Genomic DNA, 15,496 nt, shown 5'->3' with positions numbered 1-15,496 from the left:
CTATCTACAATCATAATTGAGCTAGCTGCAAAAAAAAGGATCCCAAATACAATTTGAGTGAGAGAGAGAAAGCATTGCTGTGGAGCGAGCCCAAAATCCCGTCCTCCAGCCCACACACAATTGGACATTGCAGTGATACGGGGGAAATCCCTTAACGGACAAAACTATAAATGAAACTACTGTTGACAAGGGGAAGAGGCACAGCTATATTTAACGGAAGTATTTTCATCTGAGAGCTGCTTTCTTTTTTCTTTTTTTCCTTTTTTTTTTTTTTCTTGTCTAGTCGGTGGAGGCTGCGAGGGCTCTTCCTGTTTGAGACAGTGCATGGGTGGTTTCCCCAAGGCTTTTAATGTTAGATTAATGCTCTGGAGACAGTGTGGTGATAAATGGGTTCCTACAGTTATATCTACATCCTGTTCCCCCATCCCCCTCCCGCATCTGCCCCTGCTATGTTCATTCGCTCCGCAGCGCTCGCCTTCGGGCCCAGCAACAGTTCTGAGCAGCTTCAGCCAGTGTTTAAGGCACCACTCTTGAAAATTTCTCCACCAAAATTCTCTAATTTTCAGTGCCATCACCTTCATTACCCTCTTTTTTCTCAGACAATGACAGAAATGAAACGGGGAAGAGAAAATCTTCTGACTAAAGGACAGTCCACCATACTGGCTTGTCATCTGCTGCTTGGCAGATCCCAGTTAATTATTTTTGCTATTAGTCTTCACTTTCAGAAAACAGGTTTACAGGAGCGTCCCTTTCAGTTATTTTCATGTTTTAATGGCAGTGCTCTGCATGTCATAATGTACTTAACAATAAATAAGCAGGAGATTTCAAATCTCCTCCCTGGTACAAGGGAATGGCTCTCCCGTGTCAGCTGCATCTATGCCTTGATTTTATACAACTTGCATGCTGATAGGGATTTAAGTATTTATCTTCAGAAAACACCCAGACTAAAACGCAGCAAGGGGAAATGCAGATTTGAGGCACTTCTTTTTAGCTGGACTTACCCCAGTGGCTATTCCTAATTTTTTTTGTGTGTTTGTGTGGTTTTGTTTTCAGTTAGTGCAGTTCTCTGGTTATTTTTTGCTGCGTGCATTTCCATTTCTATACAGCTTCCCCTATACGTACAGGGCAGGGGGATGGGCGGCAGCAGGGTGGTCAGGATGGCTCTGGTTAACCTCCCCGGCTCTGTGCAGCCCACGTCCTTCTGCTTACGCGGCAGCGTCTCTCAGATCTCTGAGCGGGATTATTTTTAGACTGTGAAGCAAAGGTGTATCTGGCTCTGGTGCATTGAGATTTCGTGTCATGGCTTCCTTTTCCTGCTCTCAGGTTTCTCCCACTCGGCCTTCACCTTCGGTATCGAGAGCCACATCAGCCAGTCCAACATCAACGGAACACTAGTGCCACCTGCCGCACTCATCTCTATCCTCCAGAAGGGGCTCCAGTATGTGGAGGCTGAGATCAGCATCAATGAAGTAAGTACCCCTATCACCTTCACGGGCACCGCCACCACCGCCAGCACCTCTGACTGGCACACTGGGGCTTCCCAAACAACACGTCCCAGCGGCCCAGAGACTCAAGCCATCAACTTTCTCTTGGTCTGATTATATTTTGTTCATCATACTTTGCCCCACCCCCCAGCAGAGAGCTGAAAAGCTCTGAGATAGAACTGTATTTCAATTTTCAGCTATGGCATTGAGGTCTCCTTTGCACTACTTAAATTTATTGGGTTTATGGTGTTTCCACTAGCTCAGTCAACAGATCTGGGTTGCACAGATTCTTGCAGCAGGCATGCCTCTGTGTTTACAGCGTTGTGTTTTCAAGGTCGCAGCAGAATTTGGCAGGAAAAGCCTGCAGTGTAGGTTAAATCTTCGCTCCCTGACACCTGCTAGTGGGCAGACCTGCTTGCAAGCCATGAGCAAAAATCCACAGAGGTCACTAGAGACATTCCCTCTGATTTCAGTGACTTTGGCTCAGATCACGTAAGACCAGGCATCCATCCTCTTATGTACATAGCAAAATGGTCCTGTGTAAATTCTGACCCTGGCTGGGGCACTGCCTGTGGGGGCTGGATGAGCAGCCACAATGTGCCTCTGTTGTCCTTGACCTGCCAGGGGAAAGAAAGAGGACATGCCAGCATTTTTGCTCTGCCAACCTTAAAGACATGATGCTTTGAGAGGGAGTGAAGCATGACAGATAAGGAAGTACAACATTACAAAATATTTACCATAGATATTCATAATTGACAAAGATCTGTAATAAATATTAATACATAAAAAGCTATTGCTTTTTCCTCTTAAGCTGAATGTAACATGTGAAACATCACGGGTGAGAACAAAAGAATATAAAAGAGAGAAAAGGTTGTATTGTTTGCCATGTGTAATATTGGAAACTGATTTGTTTTTATCACTAATGTTCTGTGTGGTTTTCTTTTTATGACCCAATACCACGTTTAGGGTTTGTGCACATTATTTTTTAAATGTGTCAAGGACATTTGCCATTCATGCCAGGCTGCACTTTGATGCAGTTGTGATAACAAACCAGTGTTAGGAGTCTCTCCCAATTTGCTGCTACTTAACGTTTTTCCCTGTGCCTGAAATTGGAGCTACACAGTTAGAAACTTTCAGCCATGAGCAGCACCCATCAGCTCAGGTCATATGACAACTATTGGGGTCTACTCCTCCACGTCCAGCTTCAGAATTGGCCTCAGTTCAGAGGATGATCCAAAAATATGTGTGTTGTCACCATTAAGATTTGTTTTGCTGTCATCATATTACTTAAGAGCGGCAAGTAATCAGTGAGTCCATAAACTAATGTGTATAAAATTAAAGTGTTATTTGTGATCTGTGAAAGACCAGTCATGGAAGGAATCCAGCGAGCAGTTTTAAAGTTAAAAACATAAGATGCCAAAATCCTCTGGCAAATGGTTTTTACATTGTGCAGCAAGGACTTGAGCCAGGATTCAAATAAATGTTGGTAGAGACATTTACATAAGAAATGTTGAAGAGAAAGAGAGCTTACATTTTTCTTCTCTAATAACTTTGTCCTCCTTTTTCTTCCCCATGAAGAAACAAATGCTTATTATTTTAATATTGTAACTGTAAGCAGTAATTCAATGAATAGTCCAACAGAAGCATACTGGTCAGCCAGACGGCTATTTTTCTGTATTAGTTATTATTATCTATTGAAAATTATATTGTTTCCCAGCCACTTCATCTATCCATATCCTAATCTTAGCTACTGTTCCTCAAACAAAATTTTTAACTGGGTCTTGATTATTTCAAAGAACTAAAGGGAATTTGCAGAAGATCAGTAAAATAGCACTTTATGGAGGCTACTAAAACCTTTTTCCTATATATAAGGTAATAGGAAAGTGAAAGTGAAGGAAAGCTAATTAAATATAGCAGTTGTTGACCTGAGTCTATATTACATCTTAAAAAACAGCCCTTAAAGGTTAAGTCAGCTGGTTGTTAAACATGAAGCCTAATTCACAGAAATGAAAATAAAAGCCGTAACTATTAGGAATAAAACGAGCAGAGTAAAGGAAAAATAATGGTAAAGCTGTCTTGTACAATCAGCTACAACTGGTGGTGCTGGGCTGATGAATGCTGTGTAAGAAATCACTGAATTTGTGCATACATCTTATTTTGGCTGAGGTTCAGTATTCATCAGCGGCTTCCATTCCTATGTTGCTGCAAGTGCAGGAAGACAAACAATTCAACCAGAGGCTATTTGCCTTTGTTACGGCTTTAGCCATGACTCTTTTTTTGTCCAAATACAAACCAGAGAAGAACTTTCTGTTGTTAATCAGACATTTCTTTTCCAAAGCATATTTTTATTTGCATCTCTAAAGAGTTTATATGCCTGAATTTGCTATAAAATTCCAATAAATTACTTATTCCCTGCACAGATTTCTGAGTGGAACATGAGTACCACCATCACAGGCCTGAGAGAAAGAGAAAGTCTGTAGTAATGTGGCACTGTTGATTAAGTCAAAGTGCAGTATCTCCGGACAAACTAGTTTTGCTTCTTTATATTATTACCTCTTTGCCAACCTCAATGGTAGAGATCCTAAACTCAAAATTTCTCTTCTGCTCCTTTTCCTGGCAGGATGGTACAGTATTTGACGGCAGGCCGATAGAGTCACTGTCTCTGATAGACGCGGTGATGCCTGATGTCGTCCAGACCCGGCAGCAAGCGTTCAGAGAGAAACTAGCTCAGCAACAAGCCAGCGCGGCAGCAGCAGCGGCAGCAACGGCAGCGACAGCGGGAGCAACGACGACTGCTGTTTCCCAGCAGAACACACCAAAGAACGGAGAAGCCACTGTGAACGGAGAGGAGAATGGGGCACATGCAATAAGTAAGCCAACCCTTTTGCAGCTGCTTTGCCACTGTTGGGCAGTTTGAGTTGCAATAATATTCTTGTACTCAGCTGGTGTCTGCAAGGTGGTGGAACTCAGGGGAATCGCTTCAGGAGGGTGAGGCGTTTCTAGAAAGGCTACTGAGTGAAAATCATGTTTCACATCACAGTGCTGTGTTTCACTGGTGTCCTCTCAGAATCCAAAAGCTTCAGGTATCTTCAGAATTGCAAGTTGAAGACGGTACCAAGAAGTGGAGCTGTATGCTCTCTCCTTGGAGCAGGCTAACCAGATGTCATTAATATTACCAGCCTTGTGGGTGCTTTCAGATATTTGATAAAAGTGGGAAAAGCTGTAGCCACAGTTGATCATTTGGGGCAGGCTAGCAGGGAGATGGGTTGAGTCTGGGACCTACAAGCCGCTTCTGTTTAAATGAAGCATGGCCGGAGCATAGCCTCATAGCCTTGGTGTGGTTCTTGGTATGGTTTGGACTATACCAGCTATCCATTCTTGTACAGCATGGCCAAGCACAGGATCATTCATAGCTTTACTGGCATGGCCATTGGCCCAGTTTGGACTATATCAGATATCCACCCGTTCTTGAACAGCATGGCCACACACAGAATAGAGTCGCGTGTGCCGAGGACAATTCCCAACTGACAGCTTGAATGCAGCCAGCCTGTACTGGAAGTACAGAGCAAAGAGTTCCTCGCCTTTTTACTTAAGAACACATGCTTAGTCATACAGTACAGTGAAGGTCCTACCTTCCTGAGATTTCTTCAGTCTGTGGGAACAGCTAGTTCTCCAGAGCTCTGAATTCACCTTTGGTTATTGGTGATGGCAGGAGATTGCACTTGTATGCGAGACACCTGAAGTCATATATGTAAAACAAGGAGTGGACATAAGTGCTTGAGTAACTTGATCTTGCCAGCACTGTGGGGCAGATACAATTAATGATTCTGGTTTCTCTGTACAAGCCGTATTAGGGCACTGGTGAACTTCTGAAATGAGACCTTAATGCACAGGTGTCAAACACTTGGCCCCCTGGCCGGATCCAGCCCACCTCCTTGGTTTATCCAACCTGGCACTTTGTTTCCCTCCGGCAGCAGAACCAAGCTCCTGGTCCCCAGGCTCCTGCCAGCGCTGGTCACCTGTGCAGCATGTGTGACACACCTTGCGCTGCAGGAGAGCAACGTTTAAATGAGCTTTATGTCCCTGCATGACAGGATTGTCATTGCAATAAAGTTGTGGATAGAGAAGACACCTTTTGGGATTTCTCTGTGCACAGAACAAATGGGCCTTGCAGAAGAGAGCACAGCACAGTTTTTAAAATAACTTTGTTCTGTTTGTTTGTTTTTCTCTGAGGTATTTATAATTTTACCAGCTGTATATTGCATTATTACATGTTTCCCTCTTCTGCTTGGGCTAACAGGAATATTTTGAGTTGCTCAAGTGAAGTGTGGAGGAGTAGTGTGATGTAATTTCCATGACATTTCTGATTAGAAGATGTGTTCAACCGTTTGGAGAATGAGGAAGGTCAGAGAGGAGAGAAATATCAAAAAAGCTAAAGGCTGCATATGAGCACCTGGATGTTTCATCCCTTTTTAGTTAATATGTAATTGCAGTTATTGAGTGGAAAATATTGAGTTTCCACTAGTATTACTGAAACTGGTGAAACTAGTGATATTGAGTTGCCGTGGAGTGGAAAGAAGCCACACACCATTTCTGATTCTATTCTGAAATCCTTTTATTTCCTTGTTACCCTCAAAACCAGTTTCACATCTAGTAATTATTACAAATATTTGCTTTTGTTAATTAAAACCATAAATCTATTTGATTTAGTTTATATAGACCTTTTAAAACAGAACTGTATAAATAGTCCTAAAATTACAGTTGGCTCTTTGAAGGCAACTGTGAGGCTGATGTGGCCCCTGGTGAAAATGAGTTCGACACCCCTGCCTTAATGCCTCATTGCCTTCTGAGGAAATTCTAGAGGAACGTGCATGGCAGGTTTTGTAGGAAGCCCCAACAGCTCCTTGGCTTAGACAAGTAACAGGTCAGAACTATAGTCTGATTTTATTTGTTCTGCAAATCTGAATACATTCCTCTGTGGGTCAGTTGGAAAAATGCTTTCAAACCAGGTTTTTCTGCAGAGAATTCTAGTTAGACAGGATAGTTTCCCCCCATAAAACGACAGTTATTTAAATTACATTTTTCATTTGAGAAAGCAATTGTAAACATTTTTTGAAAAATTTGTAAATATGAATCTGTTTTTAGACTACGGATTGCTTATGTTTTACTTCCAACTGACCCTTTTTTAAAAAATTTTGCCTCATTTCATATGTGAAGGGGTGCAAACAGAAATGAAGGGACTTATAAATGCATCAAATGCTGACATTTTGTTTGATGACACTTTCCTTCAACAGTATATGTCTTCCTGTCTCAAGACCAAAAATAACAAATTCTTAAGGCAGATAACTGATTATCGGTTCATCACTAATACAGAACCTCTCAGACTTATTTCCTTCCGATCTGAAGAAACACATATATTGTATTAATAAAAGGAAAGCCTTGCAGATCGGGTCAGATATGTGACCACACTCTAAGCCTTGATTTCTCAGAGCTATCATTTTATTATTAAAAAAAACAGTAATTCTCACAGCGTTTTTTATTAGAAGGATTTTCATAAACAGTTGCAGACCTGTCTTGGAATGTTGAGGAGAAATCCTGTATGACTGACTGTCATCCAATAACTCTGTCTGGAGCAGGATGCAAGAACATGACGCTGTGTCAACCAGTGAGTTACTTCACCAGACAGCAAATTTTGAAGCATTTCAGTGGCTAAGCAGCCTACCAGGCAGACAGGTTAACCGAGCAATGGCAATGGGAAGACAGAAAATCCTTGAGGAGTAGCTGGCCAGCTGGCACGTGTTGTTGGCAGCTGCAGTTGTGCCACTTGGGCATCCTGAGTGAAGAGGTGAGGTCTGCAGCTTCAGGAGAAAGAGGCTTTGGAGAGAAGCTGCTGAGAAATCCAGGGACAGCCAACTCTCTGATGTGGGTGACTCCGTTGCCTTGGGAGAACGATAACCTTTGTGCCAGAGGCATTTGGAGGATATCAGCAAGGTGGTGGAGCACAGCTGCAGATGAGGATTGTACGTGGGAGATGCACAGAGAACTGCAGAACTGGCATTCTCACCCTTGGACAGACCTGCTTACATGAACTCCAGGAGAACTGCCTCAGTAATTATCAGAAACCGTGAGAAATAACAGGTCTAGCTGCTAATTTACTGCACAAGTCTGCTTAACACTCTTACAATTGTATTTCCTTTTCTTGTGATAAAGTTAGAAAAATACAGTTACGTGAATGAGATAACAAAAGGGTCATGCCCTTTCCTTTCATTGCTTATGTGGGGTAAACTATGTATTCCACTTCACCTTGTCACTGTATTCAGAGAGTTTCTTTAGCCTAGGAGAGACTCAGGTGAAAGATCCAGCAAGAGCTTAGATTAGGACCAAAATTTAGGGTAGAATCAGACAAAAGTTTAGGATAGGACATAACATGGCTTAGCTAAGGACAAAAGGTTTAGGATGGATAGGACAAAAGTTTAGGATAGGACATAAGATGGGGAAGGTGAAAGCTGGGAGACCTACTGGATCGACAGGACTGCTGGTACGAAAGGTGTGAGAAACTTCCCAAATCTTAATTTTCATTGTTGTTGGATTCCACAGAACTGGTGTATAGGGATGGTTTTGACTAGTGTGCTAGTCCTCAATCAGAACCTGGAAGTCACCTGTGTGTCAGCCTGTCATGAAAAGGCAGATGTGGGGAGTGGTTAAGAGAGATGTCTTTGGGAAGTTACGTAGTTTACATTTATTCTGACATGGAATTCTCCACGAGACCATAAGTCTTCCAAAAAAAGCATTAATATATTTGATATAATATGATGTGGTTTTGTGTATGTTATAATTAATATAATACGATAGGGTAGTTTGATTTAAGAAAGGGAGAGACAGAAAAAATCTATCAATAACAACAGCTTAGGGCAGATTCAAATAATAAATAAAATTGCTGCCTTCTCATGCTGCTTCCTGAGTAATGATTTCAGCTTTGAGTCACTTTAAAAATTAGTAAAAAAAATTAAAAATTCGCATGTCAAAATGGAGCCAAACTTTGGATTGTTTTCCAACTCAAATATTTTTAGTGTCATTTGTTTCATTATATTTGCAAGGATTGGCTTGGGTTTAAGAAAAATAAAGCTCTGGAAAAAAGGCTGAGCCCAATTCCTTTATTACAGCCCTACAGCTGTAAAGAACAACTTCATTGAAAGGCCTGTCAAAGATTTAAGTAGAAAAACACATTTCCTGAGAAAAGACAGGGCAAGCACTGGTAAGATCTTAAAAATATATCTTTTTTAATTTGGAGGAAATAGAGAGTTAATATTACTCATGGGTACGTTAGAATTATATTTTTTTAAAAAAACTTAGTCATAATAGTTTGGGGGAATATGACTTTTAATATCCAGTTATTTCGGATTTTTAATATGTGTGAGGAAAAAAATAATAATATAGCATAGACTTAACCAAAGATCTTCTGACCTTTAGAAAGTGGTTTGTGTTAACATTTGATCAGAGCCCTCCACTATGTGACCTTCGGCCTGAAGTTTTTCACTCATGAGGGTCTGTTGCCCCTGGTAGAACTGTCCTTTCTTTCAGAGACCCATTCAGAGGCGTTCTTCATGCAGATGAGGTCTTAACTGAGACCTTTCTGCTCTGAAGATACTTTTTTTGAAGAAAACTAAGCCTATTCTTGAGTGTTACTGCATCTTACCTACTTATCCTCATTCCCCATGCACACGTTGTAGCTGCATCCGTAGGAAAGCTGCATTTTCAGATGAGATCAGGGCTCACAGAAGCTTGTGCTGCAGTTTTTTGTTGTTATCGTAATTTTATCTGTTTTATATTGGTAGTGTCTGTCTGAATCTGAGAAGAGCCTGAAGCGGTCTCACAAAAGCATGAACTGTCCTGTTTGTTCAATGGGCCATTTTAAGTTTTGCGTTTAACAGTAACACTCTAAATATGAATGTTCCTGACTATGATAAAAACAGGAAGAAAACACATATAATGTGAACATTTGCGAATGATTTCTGAAAGACTTCTTGTCTTTCTCTCCCTTTTCTTCTGAACCATCAAAGCTGTCCCACAGGTAATTCATTGCTCCCAGAGGCCAGTCAGTCTTGCATATACTAATGCAGGTATCAGCTGATCAGGGTGCCTTCTCACAGCATGACTATTTGTGGGGTTTTTCACAGCAGTTAGTAACAAAGTCTGTATCCAGCTTCCTCCATCAGACCATATACAAAGGAAAAATAGTTCCAAGCATCAGGTGGCCTTGCTCTGTCAGCACCTTGTGACTCAGGGACCTTGGAGTAATGCTGCTTCCAAGCTGTCATTTGGTTTTACTTCAGCGTGAAAAACAGCTCTGCCTTTAGAGCCAGGCAGGTAACAGTAGGATTGTGTGTGGTAAGAGCAGCGTCTCGTTTAAATTTATGAAATAAAACACATGAAAGATCTGACTTTTTGATTTACCCCCAGCTTCCAGCTCACACTGTGAACAGGCCACAGATGAATGTGTAGCCATTAACATGCTGCTGGTTTTCTTATGAAAATACGCATGAAACCTGGCGATTCTGTGCCGTGCTGAGAAATAAAGGATTGCGAGTTCTATACTTGTGTCTTCTGGTGGATTTTAATAGTGCTTCACTCTTCGTTGCCCTAATTTCTCAGAATATCGTATCAAAGTTCCCAGCTGCTAGTGTCAGGCTAAATATCAAGTACTACTTTATCCTAACAGTATTAATTTTAGTAGTTATATACATAGGGAATTATCAAGGGCAATGCTTAATCTACACTCAGCATAGGTGTAGATTTTACAAACAGGCATTTGTAATATGTTTAGTTTTATGCAACAAGTCCGTAGGTAATAAATGCAGTTAAAAATATAGATATTTTTAATTTGAAATGTGAACTGTGAAACTAGTTAGTTGTTTTCTAATTTTGCTACTCAGTGCTTTGCAGCTCATTGAATTGCATGTGAATTACCTGCAAATTACATTTCATCTGTGGTGTAGTTATGGCACAGACGTAGTCAATGTGATGCCTAACCAAATACATAGTGAGAAATACTACTTGTGTGACTTGGTATGAATTAGGCAGAGCAAAACAGGGTATTTGGAAGCCTGGGTGGGGTGGAAATCTGGACATCTCCCTTCCAATGGCAGTTGTGCAACATCCGAGTCTCTTTTGCCGGTCAATGGGCAGTAGCTCAGCAGAGCTCAAGTATTGGGACAGATGGCTGGTTTTAAATGCCATAAACATGTGGCAATAAAGAAGCATAATTATTCCACCTGCGAACCTGTGAATCTCCATGTGTGGTGAAAGAGTAACTAACTAAAAGACTTAACCCAGGATGAGAACTTGGCTTTTGATCAGTCAGAGCAGATTGGCCGTCCAAGGCGTTGGTGAGGTAGGAGGAGGCTGCCAGCCCTCCCCTCACAGCTGTGCCTTCTGAAAAATGGGCCACACTGCTCCAGGTGACATCTGGCTGCTGGTTCAGTGCCTTACCTGGCCTTGGTTACAGAGGGTAATAATCTTGTGCTGCTGCCAGGAAGCGTAGTTTGAGCTGAATGAGGAGGATTTATACAGAAGCAATGAAAATCTGGAGTGAAAACATTGTTCGTGATGCAAATTGGAATGAATTGCTGCCACTAAGAGAAATTCATCATTTCAAATTCACTTTTTTTTTTTTTTTCCTCTTAAGGGAATAAAAGCACTTTGTAAAAACAAGGTTAGTTAGACTGCAGTCTAAAGAATCCCAGAATTACAGCGTACAGGTTAAGTGTATCTATGCCTTAGCTGGTACCTTCACATATATCATGATACCATAAAGAAGGTGGCGCGTCAGTATTTCCCTGCCATGCTCAGGGAATGAGACCTTTACTCAGTATATTCTTCATCTATGAGTAACCCACATACTGCTTACAGGACAGTGTTTAAGAAAATGACTGTGCTATATGTTACCTTTTTACAAGAACGTCATAAAACTTTTCTCAGATATGGCAATCTCCCATTTTAATAGATCTGTAAGTCATTTTTAATTATGCCAACTTAAAAAAAAAAAGCTCTACTGAAATAAATACTATTTTTTTTAAGGAACGCTGCATGGATTTACACAGAGTGTTTTGGAAAGCTCTGCATTTTGAGAAAATCTCATAAGTTTGAACTACCATAGGGAAGAAAATAGAGTAATATGGTCAGTGACACAACACAGAATATCATTTATAGCGTATATGTTGCTGTAGGGATTAGGCTGTGGCTAGCCAGCTGTTTTTAAAGCAGACTTAACAGCATCTTGCAAACTACTTACTCTGATATATCTCCTTACAGATAATCATTCAAAGCCAATGGAAATCGACGGGGATGTTGAAATTCCTCCTAACAAAGCAACAGTCCTTCGAGGCCATGAATCAGAGGTGTTCATCTGTGCCTGGAACCCTGTCAGTGACCTGCTAGCATCTGGGTAAGAGCATGACCAAAACCAACTGCTGCAATTACCGTGTATTTAGAGATGCAAGAACCTGTGGGTATATAGTAAAAATGAATGAGTATTCGCTTCACTGTTTTTTGAGCCCATAACTGTTTTTTTTCAGCAGTACTGTCTGTACCGGTGTAGGAGTTAAGTAATTATAAACTGACACAGGATATGAAGCATTTGCACATTTAAGATGTGCACTCTATGGCCCTGAATACACACATATATATATATATATTTAAAGGTTTTTAAAATAACTACGGATAATTCTCAGACTATTTGAAGTTCGTGTAGTCTACTCCTACTCACGTTGAGGTCTCAGAAAGTCTTTGGCTTGCAGGTTTTGTTTTTAAGTACAGAGACACTAAAACAGAGTTCTCTTTGGCTACGTCTGCATTGGCATGGTGCAGCACAAATGAGAGCAGATCTGTAAGGCAGAACTGTTGAGAGAGGACCTTATGTCACCAGTGTTTGTATTGGAGAGGACACGTCAGGCTGGACCTAGTTTTGTCCGATGCACTGGTCAGCAGGGCATGTTTTAGTTTGTTGTCATTGAAAAGGAGTCAGTTTGTGTTCTCTAGGACTGCTCAGCAAGGACAACCAAAGCGTGGTAAGTGGGACAGTCAGGAGGTTGGCTTACAAAAAGCGCTTTTGATCCAAGCAAAAATGCTAATGTAAACATACCCCTGGAGCTATATAGAGACACTGCTGGAATCTGCGTTCATGCTTAAACTTTAAAATGAAGGCTGAATTTCGGAAGTCTAACTGGGAACATGGAGGAGAAGTTATATAAGTTAGAGGAGATAAATGGGTCTTCAGCACTCAAAGTTGCTTAGCAGTAGAACACATTTCTTACATGGAAAAGGAGAGTCCTTATTTTATTTCCAACTTTTTGCAAGATCATCAGAATAATCTTCTTATCTTTGTTGACTTAATACATGAAAACAAGGAATTAGGGTGCAAATGGGAAAGAATAGGTAGGAAAAATGAATACCAGATTGGATAAACAGCACAAGATCTCTAAGAGAGTGAAGACAGAAGTTTCCAAATAATAATTTTATACAACAAACTGGATTTTTAGAAAACAGAATCTTGATGAATATTCTTCATTTCTGGAGTGTCCAGGCCTGGTAGTACTTCTGGCATCTGTAGCACTAAGTATCTTCATTTATTAATTTAAAATGGATTTAGTGGTAGAATTTGCAAAAGCTGTATGTAGGGGTTTTGGTTGAAAAACTTTGGTTTTCAGCTCTTTTTTTCCATAGGCTCAGTGGGTCTTCTCCTTTGTGGTAGGATCCCTGGGTGCTGCCATGATACAGACAAGAGCAGTAATAGCAGCCACACTCCTGTGCCGTGTGTTTGCTCTGTTTTCTGCTGACTGTATTCCTCTACCCACTCAAGTTTTCTGGTGTCTCGGGCAACATTGCTTGATAGTATTACTTATCCCTAGCAAATGATTATTATTAAGAAGGGAAGTCCTGATCAGTAAGGTCAGTCTCCAGTAAAAATAGGCAAGTATAAAACAGTTATTTCACACAGATTGTCCTCAGCATACAGTTAAGTGGGCCATAAAAAGAGATTTATATAATGTATAAATAAATAAAAATTGGGATTGACAAATGTGGTAGAACTGTAGTATACTATATTCATTAATCATCCTGGCTCAAATCTGAGAGGAAGTTTTAGAGGAAGAATAAATTAATCAAGGGAAGGCAAAGAGTCTGTGATGTACAAGCAGTGTTACTGCCTGTGTAATGATTTGTAAATCAGCATGAAATGATCCTGAATAAACATGCTTCTGTACTACTCCTCTAACTTTTCAATGTATGCCTAAATGCTTTGACTAACCATAGGTATTAAATCATAGCCTAACCGTGAAGAAAACCTCAAAAACTAAGAAGAATTTAGTTAACTTCATTATATTGTTTTCATGGTTGTTTCTTATTAAAGCTGAAAATCTTGAAAAGGTTTCATAAAACCTGGAAGAGCTTTACCATAGCGGGGACAAACTTCATTAGAATTTCATGGGCTGTCTTCAGATCAATAGCTCTCATATTTAAGATAATTCAAATGAAGGGACTGTACAATGAATCTCCTTTAGCCCTGTCATTCTAAACAATATACTTTTTAATAGTGAACTTATCCATTACGGTATTTATTTGAATTCTATGCAGAACAGCCTGCAGGTGATCGGTTAGCACACCCATATTATTATCTGAAGGAAAACCGGTAGGGAGAAAGGATACCATACGGAATTATTCTTTAGGGACAACCGGTGGTGCCTAAGATGAAGGTGCTGCTTTATTCTGGAGAATATCTGCACAGCTGAAATTAGGCATCTACTCAAGTCCTCTGTCCCTCTGCAGGTACCTACATCTCTCAACTCATTACGCAGGGAGTGAAGACTCCCAAGTGCAGGTGCTGGGACCTCATCTGTTGGCTTCAGCCCTGGTAACCACATCCTGGTGCCTGACTCGCCTCTGCCAGCGCCTCCCTGGTGTTCACAGCCGTAGTGCGTGTAGTTGAAACTCTGGACCATTTAATAAACCACAGCATGTACTGCAGTGATGGAGGAAACCGTGGGTGCTTTAACTTCACTGCAGGGTGCTAAGCACCAGTAGATGGATCCTGAGACAGTGATGTCTTACACAGCTTCACGTAAACCTGGGCGATGATAATCAGAACCATTAGTTAGATGTCTGAGATAGAGGAGTACCATTTCAATATCCCTTCAATTAAACTTTACCCTTCAGTGTAATAAGTCTTTCTTAATAAGCTTTGCTACTGATTTTGGAACCAGGTAGACATGTGCATGGTTAGAAAGTACAGCCAGGTGCTGTGTCTGATGCAGACTAATGGCAATGCAATGAAAATGCAAATAATGTAGAACCACGTGCATCTTGATCAGATTTTAGCCTGCTCACAAGAAACAAAGCATGTGATGAAGTTAGCCTTCACGTCACGCAGCAGTGCATGCCTGATGAAGCTTGCATGACTGAAATGGCATAGAAGGTACAGAAGAAAATGAAACCAAAGGAAGAGAACTGAGTGTCTGATTGTGCTTCTGCACAAAGAAGCGTACGAGGTGTCTGGTACAATAATAGTGCAAGCAAGCATCTCCAGGTAAACTATGTATTATGGCACCAGTTAAATGAGGGGGAGAAACTCCCTGAGATCTACAGGATGCTGCAGTTTGTCCTTTACAGAGTAATGCTTCAAAAAACAAAACTGCAGTTAGTCTGGTGTGCAAAGACCGAATTGTTAGATTCTATAATAGCCATATTTTGCTGCCCAGTCTCTCCCATCTCTTTTCCCATCTGCCTGATTGTATCCATCTGTTGCCTTCTTAAAAATACATATAAAAACCTGACTATTAAATAAAGGAAATAACACATTTGTTCTGTTTATAAAGTGCCTTGCACAATTAAATTTCAATTCATGGCAAAGTATTTTCTTCAAGCCTTGTTATACAAGCAATATTTTTTCTAACAATTAGCGGCAGTTTAGACAGCAACCTGATGTAATCTTCAAAGGACTAAAAGAATGATGCAGGTTC

The 15,496-nt window shown here is 40.7% G+C and overlaps 1 protein-coding gene across 4 annotated transcripts in view; it reads left to right on the top strand.

Moving 5' to 3' along the window:
- The window catches only part of TBL1X (transducin beta like 1 X-linked), a 201,492-nt gene that overhangs the window by 164,834 nt on the left and 21,162 nt on the right, over positions 1 to 15,496 (top strand). For all 4 annotated transcript variants that reach the window (XM_071813032.1, XM_071813023.1, XM_071813036.1 and 1 more), the window contains 3 exons: positions 1,324 to 1,469; positions 4,105 to 4,354; positions 11,796 to 11,928. In XM_071813032.1, coding sequence (XP_071669133.1) covers positions 1,324 to 1,469; positions 4,105 to 4,354; positions 11,796 to 11,928 — 529 coding nt within the window. The remainder of the gene's footprint in view (positions 1 to 1,323; positions 1,470 to 4,104; positions 4,355 to 11,795; positions 11,929 to 15,496) is intronic.

Source organism: Patagioenas fasciata, chromosome 1, assembly GCF_037038585.1.
Source record: "Patagioenas fasciata isolate bPatFas1 chromosome 1, bPatFas1.hap1, whole genome shotgun sequence".
NCBI lineage: Eukaryota > Metazoa > Chordata > Aves > Columbiformes > Columbidae > Patagioenas > Patagioenas fasciata.
This window is presented reverse-complemented; position numbering and strand designations above follow the sequence as displayed.